This window comes from Diadema antillarum, unplaced genomic scaffold, assembly GCF_040938485.1.
Source record: "Diadema antillarum isolate AM-2024a unplaced genomic scaffold, OU_Dant_1.0 scf00000110, whole genome shotgun sequence".
NCBI classification, from domain to species: domain Eukaryota; kingdom Metazoa; phylum Echinodermata; class Echinoidea; order Diadematoida; family Diadematidae; genus Diadema; species Diadema antillarum.
In genome coordinates this window covers 918,609-931,135 of record NW_027270999.1, presented here as the reverse complement: position 1 = coordinate 931,135, position 12,527 = coordinate 918,609, and the positions used below count along the sequence as shown (strand labels likewise).

Genomic DNA, 12,527 nt, shown 5'->3' with positions numbered 1-12,527 from the left:
TTAATTTCTCTAAACAATAAATTAGAACTTTCCAAAAGGGCATTCAAATAACCTTAGCAATTTCAGAAAAAACCTAAAAAAATTACCTCATTTTGTTACGTATGGGACATTTCATGATAGGACACAAGCTAATTTGCATAATCATTTGCATAATCCCTAAATTTTCATACCAAGTTAAACTATTTGATGAACTTCTTATGTCCACATATTAATCAAATATCATTTGCTTTCCTTTGAATAAATATGAATTTTTATAAATGTCCCATACGTAACGCTGTGTTTTACATTTATGCAAATGAAGCCCTTGAAATTTGCATAAATTTACATAATATCATTTTTTCCTCCATGGAAATCAAAACTTCAACTCATAAGCTTCAAAATGATACCAAATATGTCAATATTGAGCAAAGATGAAATTTTGCCTTCTGAGGGGACCTTATCTTGGACTTGCCCACAATTGTGCATTGTACTTTCATACCCATGTAGAGATATTTTGATTTTACTGTAATACCAAATTGTATGAAAATGGCAGGAAATACTACCAGCTTTTTTCCAATCACTCAAGTAAGTTGGAACCAACTCGGTAAAGGAAATTGTTGATATTGACATTGACTTTGCACATGGTTACTGTAAAAACCTCGCTCTTCGCAGCATACGCTGCGCTGCTGCCTACGCTATCTTATGTTACGACCAAAATCACTCTGAGAATGATCGCACAAAAGAAACAATCAACTGATGTTCAGGCGGTTTATTAACAGTGATATTGTGGGTACAGACTGGTAATCGGCGTCATATCAGTACAACAATGATCAATAGAAACAATTACAAATCGGTAATGGAATCACTTACACGCATTACATGCAATATCCCTGGAAATGTCCAAATACGATGCTCGATGCCCAAATGAATGATCCGCGATGCACCGATGAATGATACCTCCGACGTTAATCCAGAGGCGCAGGTTGCGATAATCCTCGGTATAAATCTGGGGTAAAAATCCAGGATATACGTCCACAATAGATCCACGGTAGAATGTTCACAGCGAAATGTGCAGAATCCAACGACCACGTCCAGTCGATGCGTTGAATGATGATTCACTTTATATTGTCCAGCTAGGAATCCAGCCCGTCACAGCTTTGCCATAGCAATGTCCATTGACATTAAAATATGGAGTCCAATGAAGGCACATTAGTTCTCTGCAGGCAAAATGTCTCCCAGGCCTTATCTCCACAAACATAATAGGTCAGCAGGTAACACAGGACTGACTATAACAAGTCGCTTCAGAGCCAGAAGTGACGTAACTCTCAGAGCAGAGGTGTTGGGTACTCTGCCTACTGCAGAATTTCTCTAGCTTAATATATACTATCTATTCACCCCTTCTAGCACATTCTGTAACTCTCTCCAACCTGGGGCCACACATTCTAGCTAGTCCAAGTTCCAGGAATCCTGGATGACTCACTGCCTAACTATGTACAAAACATCATTACCAAAAATAACTACCAATCACATTGGGCTACAGGGACAGTGCCTCACTCAGCCAAACATGTAAGCACTTCCCAGAACTTTCTGGAATGGGTGAAATCATTCTAAATTGAGTGAGCTATAATGTATTTCCTGTTACATGCATGTACTCTGTAGCTACATTGTATACCACCTAGAAAATTCTCCACTTATCTGTTCAGCCTGTATGTACTGTATCTATACCACATAGAATGTTCTCCATTAATCTGGTCAACCTGTGTACATACACATTAAAACAGCCATGGATGCAGTACATCATACATGTACATAACTACTAGTGTGTACATTTGTGACACTTACCTGAAGTAACCTACACATTGAGGGATGCATATTGAAATAGGCTATGGTGTGATATGAATTAACTTTGGTGCAGTCTGGTACAATTTGTTGTACCCCCCCCCCCCCAAAAAAAAAAAAAAAATACACAGCAGTTCAACGCAAAAATGTGACCACACGTAAAAGCATAGAATTAGGTCTTTACACATACCCGGATGTCAAATTTTGGACAGTGTTATAGTCGAATTATGGACGGCTTGTTCCAACAAAACAGTAGTGGAACTTGAGATAACATCCGTATGGAGCTCTAGGGTCTAGTAAACATGCAAATATGGATATCGAGTACTTAGCACCGAAAACAAAATCAGACAAAGATATAGAGGTCTCTCATGGAATCAGCATGCTACGTTGCCATTACTGTGTATCTAGTTCTCGACTAATCTAATGTTAGATCTATGTGTTACTGACTAACGTTAGATATCTGATGATACTAATGTTAGCTAACTACTAGTACCTAGTATTTGTAGTACCTGGTACTAGGCTAGACCTTAATGGAATCTACTGCACTGTACACTGCACTCGAATTGAACAGTACAGGGTCTAGGTCTAGACAAGAGAGACTCAATTCTCGCCATCGCCAATGACGTAAAAAGTACCCGGATGTTGATTTAAGCGTCATTTCCGGTGCATTATGGGATAGTCCGGTAGCAAAGTCACTTCCGTTCGTACGCGCGTGATACGTGACTAATGCTATTTACACACACAACCGACTGTATTCTACGTGTACTTCCGGTTTTCTCGACTTGAATTACAGCTTTAATATGATTTGAAATTTCTCCATTCTTAAGAAATTGCTGTTAATACGACTATTGGTTGTTGCTGCGAAGCTGCCATGTGTTGTTCGCACGACAATAAACGAAAAAAATCTGCAGAAATAGGACCCTTACTGGCATGCGAGACGTGACGTGGCCGCGTGGGTGAAGTTTACGGGTGACTCCACAGAGCAGTACGTGCACGCACGACTTACTAGTAGTGGTAGTAGCACTAGGTAGTAGGCCTAGTGCCTACGTACATTGTACGTACTTACTTGGAAGAAATTGCTTCGGAGACAGGATAAGTTCGAGATCACTGTTCGTTCCCGATTGTGTTCGCGACATTTCGACAGAGAACAAATAAAAAAAAGAAAAAAGATTGGCATTCCATGATGATATACTGTATATCCAGGTGGGTGAATATTTTCCAGCATATTTTCAGCGTATGCAGAGATGACTGATCTGTGATGTGCACATCGATCGCATGATCAAGCAGTACACTGTACCGGTATGTGTTAGCTTATGCGCTGCGTGCAGTGGTGCATGCTTATAAATGCAAGGCCGGCTGCCGGCGGCGGCGGGGACTACAGTGTACGAGTATGACAGGCCTGGCCACTCGCTGGCTCGGGCGGTACATACAGCGGCCTACTGTACTAGTATCCATGGTCGGCGCTGCGCTATAGGTAAGGTACACGTACGCGCACGCTAGCGTTGTGCAAATTATGCCCCGCGCCAGAAGTGCCCTTGCTACCAAGTGTACTAAATCTCGACGAAAAAGCCACATCCGGGTACTTTTAACGTCATTGGCGATAGCGAGAATTGTGATTGCGATGAACAGTAGAGGTCTAACAATGTTATTGTTAGGTAGAGGGTCTAGAGTTTCTAGGCAGAAAAAGCTGTCTGTCTGGAGGAGCTTCAAATTGGAATTTTAAATGGACAGCCTGCGGAGGCTACGCGATCGCCTGGCAGCGTCTGCGATATTGCTGACATTTCACAAATTATTCGCAGCTCACTTAATCGAAATCTTATCAGTGACAAGTTGTAACTAATATTATATATATAGTGCATGAGGCTGAATGCACTATAACAATATAAGCACCGACAAATTCTGAATTTGCCCCGAAGGCCAGTTATATTCAATGAGGCCGCAGGCCGAATTGAATATAATTGCCTGAGGGCAAATTCAGAATTTGGAGGTGCTTGGTACTTGTTATAGTGCAATAAGATGTCATGCACTATGTGATATATAAAATAGCATACATACCCAGGCAAGATAAGCCTAGACTCTAGATCATTTCTAACAGTTGCACGTGTCTACACAAGCAATAATACCAGTTTCTTTGAACCTGTGTAGACAAAATCCTGAAGATCCAAATTCAACTATAGAGTCTAGGGTCTACGTGGTTATATCTAACGTTTTCTAGGCCCTACAATAGGTTAGGTCTAGGGCCCTAGGGGTCCTGGCCTAACGTTTTTATACTAGATCTACGTACACTGTACTGTACGTCACTTACGAGCGACAGAGCTAGTTAACACTTGACCCTACAATAGGTCAACTAACAGTAACACGTTAGACGCCCTACTTACTGCACTGTGGGTCCAGGACCAGGACTAGATGATGTTTTGTAGGATTAGGGATCTACTGGATTTAAACACAAGGCTCGTGCCAGGCCCCGTTGCTGCACATGCGGATTCCGAGAGTGTGTTGTGAATGTCGTAGTAAAGTTCATAGCGTAGCGTGATCAAAAAGCGCTTAGCGTATACTGTACACACCACACGCTGCCCATTTCCACGGCGCACTTCCACGTAGAATGTACGGAGAAAGCGGCACAAATCTTGGGTTGACTTGCTTAGTAATATCCGTCAGATTGATTCCTTTTTCAGAACAGAAGGAGTCCAAAATTCGTAGGGCGTATTTGATGGCATCCTTTGTGTCCTTATTGTCTAAGATACTGTTTATATAGATCAGTCTCTCTAAAAGTAGCGAACCTGTTCATTTCAGCTTCCATGTTTAAATCTACCGCTGAAAGTCTAGTCCCATCACACAGATAAGTTGCTGGCATAGCCAGCCTGCGAGAATTGAGAATAACGATAATATCGAGCAAAATATATCGTGGTTATGGCGCAATCGCGTTGATAAGGTGCGGGATTCAAGTACTCGATGATTAAAATGAGGGAGCAAAAACCGATATCAAATCGATAGTGGGTTATCGTTTGCAATCGTTATATTTTGCGTGCACTATAACTTTTGTCGTGCACTGCCAGCCTGTATCATAAGTATGTATGCTATTTTATATACAGATATATTCTAGGTCTACAGTCATGAGTCTACAAGCATGGACAAAGCAAGGATGGAGCTAGATGTGGATTACCGTATCAGTGGTAGATGTAAACTGACATACGTGTGCGTAATTACACACATGGGACTAAGCAAATCACGATTGTTGCGATTAACATGTTCAATACGAACAGCGTAAAGAAATCGTTGGGCACTGCTTCCTTATGACTGCCAGAACAGACTTGGAATGGTGCCAGCCATGGAAATAACAATAAACATGTCATTCTAAGATGAAATTTGTGTACTGAAAATGAAATTTGACCACAAAATATTAATTTCAATGTTTCTTTACTGTACCTTCTGCTTGGTTGTCATTGCCATGTTTCTCTCCTTTAGCTCTCACTATCGATCACAGTCTCGTTCACTGTGATTAAATCAGTCGAACTCAATTAATTATCGTTCCCAACCAAAGATCGATTTAGTGAAACGGGTCACAAGAGTCGTTCCCAGGATGGTATCAATCCCAGAGTTGGGATCGGTCTTGGGTTGGATCAATTTCCCATGTTAGTGAAACAGGCCCCAGGATTGCTTGAGCTATTACAGTTTAATACTATAGGTCTCAGTAAATTGATGACTGTAGTTTGTTCATGGCAGATCCAGCCCCCCCCCCCCCCTTGGATCGGGGGGGGGGGGGGGATATATATTGTACATTTCCATCTGCTTCTTGAAAACCCTATGATGAATTTTCACTAAACTCGGCAGGTAGCACCCATAGGGAAATAGGACCTCATTTTTTTTTTCCTTCAAATGGTCACCATGCTCCCCTGAGGGCCCCAGGGGGCCCCACCTACCCCCAAATTAAGGAATCTTTAAAAATCTTCTTCTCCAGAACCAGAAGTGATGTAGAGCTAAGTCAGTGCTGTGTGCAAGAATGTGTGGAAGGTGAACTTGCGATACTCAGATGAGTGCGAGACCCACGGGTCTCTTGTTATTGAATAATATTTGAAGAATTTTTAGAGAGAAAAGTATGATGCACAAGGCTCAGATCAAATGTACCTGCACAATGTACAGAAGTGTGCTTTTGGAAGTTTTTAATTAGATCATTTTGATGTGACCAGGACATAGGGTGACAATTTCACTTTTGAGAGCATGTGCCATAGTAGCTCTGGACAGACAAGGTTTCATGTTAATTGATTCAAATTTCATGGTAGTTTACAGCATGTTTATGGTGAAAAATGCCCTTTTATCTTAATTTTTGTGGTACATGGAGAACATGTATTTTTCAATGCCCTAATTTTTTTAGTTGTACATAATTAAATATTAGTTGTTTTCAAACTTTGAACAATAGTTGATTATGATATTACAGAATTATTTAGTTTTCTTTTACAACACTACTGAATTTCAAACATCAATAATGTAAAGGCAACTTGTATGATACGTACATAACAGTTTTTAAATGGAAAATAATCCATCAACACAATATTATTATCAGACTACTATGCTGCCTAAATGCAAACCAAAAATAACATTACTCAGTTATAAATCTTGACTCCTGTTATGTCTTTCAAAATTGGTCTTGAAAGTGGACCCCGAGTTATTTTTTTATTTTATTTATTTTTTCCATCTGAGAAGATGGCTGGATAGCCCATATTCAGCTACGTTAAGCTGGTCTTCCATGGGGTCCAGTTGGATGTGAGGTGGGACCACTTCACCTGGTTAAACACCCTGCTCTTTGTGATGAATGAATGAGGCGGGATCTTTTACGTGCATGAGTTATGTACACTGTATGTAACAGTTATGTACGGAACACCACTTTCAATTCACTACATGCCTACATTGTATTTTTGCAATTATATACCCAAATATACATTGATGGATTAAGTGAATGCACCAATATAACTGGAACATATTGGTGAAATTTTGAGGAAAATTGTACAGTCTGTTCAAAAGATATAATGTTTAAAGTTTTAGTGCCACTATGGCTGGATAAGAAGGCTACAACAGCTTGTGACATCACACCAGAACAACAATATAAAGAGGATATAAAGAGAATGTCACAATATTAAATTTTTCTACCATAATGAAAGTGCAATCGACTTACCTCTTTTACAAAGGGGGAATAATGTAACCCATATTATATGTCAACAACAAGTCAAAAGAATGTGTACTTTCCATTTAAAAAATCAGATTTTGTGAAATTATCTTTATATATCTTTATATCATTCTGGTGTGATTACACAAGCTGTCGTAGCATTCTCATTCAGCTGTAGCTGTACTACAAGCTTTAAAAAAATCAGAACTTTTGAACGGATTATCCAATTTTCCTCAAACTTTCACGGAATGTGTTCTACTAATTGCTGCATTCACTAAATCCTTCTTTGTTTGTGCAATTTTTCTCTTTAAATGTCAAGGTTATTTGAACTGTCTTTAACTGGCAACTGGTCTATACACAGCAGGAATAGCTACATTTGTAGGGCCTCTGACGCTGATATCAACAGAAATAGTGTCATGTGAGAGTGCCTTAAAAAGGTCTAAATGTTCTTTTTGTGCTTGTTTTCCAGTATGCAGATTCATTCTTTGCAGAAGGCCTTGCCAAGTGGAAGGAACTCAACTGCACACAAGACTTTGGTAAGAATTACATAGACTGGTATCCTGAGGTTATGTGCTTGGAACTTGATACTGTTTTCCTGTATAATGGATACTACGGTTGTAGCAGTCAGGGTTCTCACCAGGAATTTCCTCATGCTTGTCAGGGATGAATATAAAATGAACTAGATTGGCGTGTTTACATGCCTATGTGGTGGTGTGTGTGGGTATGGGAAGAAAGATTTCCCTCAAAACTCTGTATAAATCTCTGCTAAAGTGCCACTAAATGAGACATTTTCACCAAGATGTAATGAGCGTTGTGAGAGGCAAATTCTCACAGAAACCAATCTGAAACTCCATGCATTATATTGGCAGTACATGTGAAAGTGTTTGAAAATGCTTTCAAACAGAAAAAAAATGTGACTGGATTTGCCATACTTTGTATTGTAGACAATCGTGTGAGAAAAGTTACATTGTACATTTCTCTGTTCATTATTGCACTCCATGACTGCAAATTTAACCACTTGTGAATTTGTCAGGAAGTCCCAATTAAAGAGTTTAAGACTCAGGTATACAGTACACAATATTTTGTCATGCTCAAGTTGTTCAAGTTTTCTCTGCTCACCTGAGCCAGAGCCAGAAGCTCAAGTGAGCTAGTGCGATCATTCAGTGTTGGGTGTTCATCTGGGTGTCTATCATCTGGTGTCTAGCATGCTGTCTGAACATTGTGCATAAACTTATTACATTTTCTGCTTTCTCTTGAAAACTGTGTGCCAAGTGTCCCCAAACTCTAAGTTTGGCAAATACAGCATTAAAGCACTTGCCTAACAATGCAACTGATATTCACAGATGTAGGTGAATGAATCAGCCTAAGGATGAATTGAAGTTGTTTAAGTACATCAGAACAGCGTGGCAAAGCTGCTTGTCCAATCATTCAGGGCAACCAAATATCATGCTTAAATATAAAGTAAACTGAAAGCACACTTGCCTCACAAGGCAATTGTAATAAATCTTGCCATAATGCATCCATGCTTTTGCTCGCAGCACCAGTATGCATTGGTGGTATGTGCCTTCACTTATCACTTTTTCAGGTACTGTTGAATATTTTCTAATCCTACAGATAATTGTCGCCAAAAGTGATTCATGAAGTTTGTTTGTTTTTTTTTTTAAACAAATATATTTATTGCCTGTTCGTGTTAGGCTGCCTGTTGATTAAAAAAAATCACAACAGCCTATGTTTAAGAAAGTGATGTTCCAATGAGCAAATAAAGTGTAACAATTTTCATGCCCTAGCTTATACATTTAGTTGTTGTCATTGTTGCTTTTTATATCAACATTCCTCATATATTTAGTATGTAATACACTGGCTTCCATGAAGGGTGTTTGAATTGCTCTTGATCTTTCTCCTCATCATTCAGTCAACTTCAGCCATGAGATCTTGGGCCAGGTCCAGAGCTTTGCTCAGCTGGTCCATTTTGAGGACAAGATAGTTGGAGCACTGAAGAACCACCTGAGAGTCTCAAACAGTATGGCTTACCTCCCTCTCATGGAGTGAGTATTTGTGCTAACATTTCAAAGTGAGGTCTTTCAGTGCTTATAAAAAACAACAACAACCAAAAACAAAAAAAAAACAATTTTATCATGTGCTATCATGGTATCCTTGGACTTTAAATTTGGTAACTAATGTGGCAATTAAGATTGCAAATTATATGCAGTCTGTGCTAGAACATCAAAATTCTTAGTTTTCAGCCAAATTGCCCCCAGTTGCAAGTTCTTAGGCTTTAAGTATTGTGTGATGTTATCATGGTAATATAGAGGGGGAATCACTTTTCATTGCTCTGATTCTTGTGTTGACATAATTTTCTGAGAGGCATTGAGAGTGTGTAGGAGAGATTTTAACTGGATGTACAAAAGCAATGTTTTAAGATGCTATACTTCTGCAAATACAGTGGAAACTCAGTTATAATGAGATCCATGGGACCAAGACAATTTATTCTTTATATCAGATATTTTGTTGTAACATTAATCAATAAACAATACAAAACAAAGGAAAAAATGTATTTGGACTGGAGAAATTATGTCAGGTGTTTTGTTATAAAAGTAATGTGATTTCAAGAAAATACAGCAAGGTTTATGTTCCTGTTGGAACAAAAAAAAAAAATCATGAACCTTATCACACATACAACTAGCAATTATCTTGTGAATATAGAGAGTACAGATATAGGGCAATAATTGATCATGATACTTTTATCAATCTATAATAGTATGTGTGTACAGGTATAATTTGTGCTATTCTCATTGATCAGGTACTACACCATTTCACATCTGTGATTAAAAATTTTACACAGGTCATTGGAAATGTGTGGGATAACTTCACAATTTTAATTCAATTTTATCAAATCCTGGACTTGTATTTTTGCAATTTTCAAAACAAATTCTTAAATTCCTTTGATTTAAAAGATTTCAAAAAGAGAGCATAACCAGGTTATTCAAATAATTCATCTTTCACTGACATTTGTCTGCTAATTAGATAATTAAGTTTTTTGTGTCAATAGTGGAAAAAACAGTTAAAGCATCAGCTATCTTTCATTTATCTGTAATTATTTTATCATTCAATCGTATTGAGTCTGTGCTGTTCTTTTCCTTTTCTTTTTTATGCCTCCGCCACGAAGTGGTGCCGGAGGCATTATGTTTTCGGGTTGTCCGTCCGTCCGTACGTACGTCCGTACGTCTGTACGTCCGTACGTCCGTACGTCCGTACGTCCGTCCGCTTTTGTTTACGCGATAACTTGAGTAATATTGACTTGAATTCTACCAAACTTGGTCCAAGTATAAAGTATGATGGGGCAATTAGTTGATTAGATTTTGGGTGAAATCCGCCAAAGGTCAAAGGTCAAAGGTCAAGGTCAAATCATGAAATTGTATCTGTTTACGCGATAACTCAAGACTGGATCGAGCAAATTTCACCAAACTTTGTCAGAGGATGATGTATGATGGGACAATTACTTGATTAGTTTTTTAGTGAAATCGGACTGAGGTCAAAGGTCAAAGATCAAGGTCAAATCCTGAAATTTATCTGTTTACGTGATAACTCAAAACTGGATGAAGCAGCTTTCACCAAACTTGGTCCAAGGATGATGTATGATGGGACAATTAGTTGAGTAGATTTTAGTGACATTGGCAAGAGGTCAAAGGTCAAAAGGTCAAGGTCAAATGCTAAAAATGTTGCTATTTCCCCAATATCTGTGCAATGCCCTAAGGTATTTTCTTGAAACTTGGTGCAGACATGTACTACTGCATATAGATTCTCCAGAGAGAGTTTCATGTCATAAGGTCAAAGGTCAAAAGGTCAAAGGTTAGGTGAAAATGTAATATCACTTTTCTCACAAATGGTTCAATGTATCTTCATAGAACTTGGTACATACACATGTACTGACTGGCAGAGATTATCTAGGGAATTTAGGGGTCGTAGGTCAATAGTCATGGGGTCAAAGGTCAAGGTCAACTCCTCAATATTTTACTGTTTCCCTCATACACTAATATATGAAATGCTTGCATTATTAGTTTTCAAACTTAATATATACATGCATTACCTAATGGAGATTCTCCAGGAAATTTCCAGCCAGAATGTCAAAGGTCAGAGGTTAAGGGTCAAAGGCCAGGTTTCCATGCGTCCCCCCCCCCCCCCAAAAAAAAAAAAAAAAAAAAATCTATTTTGTACTGTAATTAACTCTTTCTTCATACCTTGGAAATTACTCAATGCATAAACTTAAGGGTCTGTCAGAATTCAAGTAAAAATTCTCAATTCCCCAAATATGTGCACCTGCACTTTTCGACAATTATAGCAAACCCAGTTCAAGGAAAGTGAATATTCAAGTCATTTCTGACAAACCTGTCATATCAATATTTTGCCAGTTATGTGAAACTGTCATGGATCACACATGTGAAGACATTGTACTATACGCCTATTGGGAGAATCATGCATTATGGCGGAGGCATCAGTCGCTATAGCGACATTTCTAGTTTACCAAGTGAATTATTGATACTGAAATTCTTATGTTTTCCTTGGAATGTTCTTCACCATGTGGAGTTTTCATGAAAATACTTAGATTTTGCATTCCTAAATAAGCAGGTAACAACATTTCTAAATATTATACTTTTTGATGATAATAAGTTGGATTATGTAAATGATTTATTTTAAACTATATCCTTTTAGACTCATTTTCTTATATCTTAGGACTTTAAAGGGTTGAGGTGAGGATTTGGCTTTTAACGTTTAGCGAGATATTCAGAAACCACTCTATGAGATGTCAAAGAGCATGCAATTTTAAGGGGTATCAAAAGTTTATTTGATGAAAATCATTTTTGAAATGCCTGAGATATCCAAAAACAAAGTGAAACAAAGAGATCCTAATAAAAGGCATGGCCTGTCGCCTTTTATCATTATCACTTTTTTGGATAACAGCCATTTGAAAACCAATTTTCATCAAATAAACATTGAATCCTTCTTAAAATTACATGCTCTTTCATATTTCATAAGAGGCTTCTCTTTATCTCACTTAGGAATGTTCAAAACATGAACCCCCACCTCAACCAGTACTGTACAGTCCCTTTAATTTCTTTTAAAGGACATGTTTGTTATACAAACCAACAAACTGCTAAACAAAGGAATTGTATTGCCTATTCACATTATTTGTTGCTTCAATGGACAAATCAACTTCTTTAGTGCAAAAATCATTTCCCCTATCATATCATTGGTAATGCATCGTACCTTTAAAGGATGGTCCAGAATTGTCTGATACAGAGAAAGAAAAACTTTTTATAACAAAAGCAGGTAAATGATCAGTAAATTCTGTTATTGAAATACCAGGTTTAAAATTCAATTTATTGTTAACAAAAGTTTTGTCCAATGAAGTTGCTGAAGCAGTGGTATTCTGGGTGGATGCAGAATTACAGAGTTTTGGATCTAATGCTCCCTCTCACGTACCAGTTCAACATATGCTCCCTCTCAACAAATGCTCCCTCTCAACGTACCAGCTCAATCACATGTTTTG

General features: G+C 38.2%; 1 protein-coding gene across 1 annotated transcript in view; it reads left to right on the top strand.

Moving 5' to 3' along the window:
• LOC139719421 (small subunit processome component 20 homolog) overlaps positions 1-12,527 on the top strand; it is a 111,844-nt gene that overhangs the window by 29,053 nt on the left and 70,264 nt on the right. The window contains exons 3-4 of the mRNA XM_071630837.1: positions 7,449-7,515; positions 8,892-9,024. Coding sequence (XP_071486938.1) covers positions 7,449-7,515; positions 8,892-9,024 — 200 coding nt within the window. The remainder of the gene's footprint in view (positions 1-7,448; positions 7,516-8,891; positions 9,025-12,527) is intronic.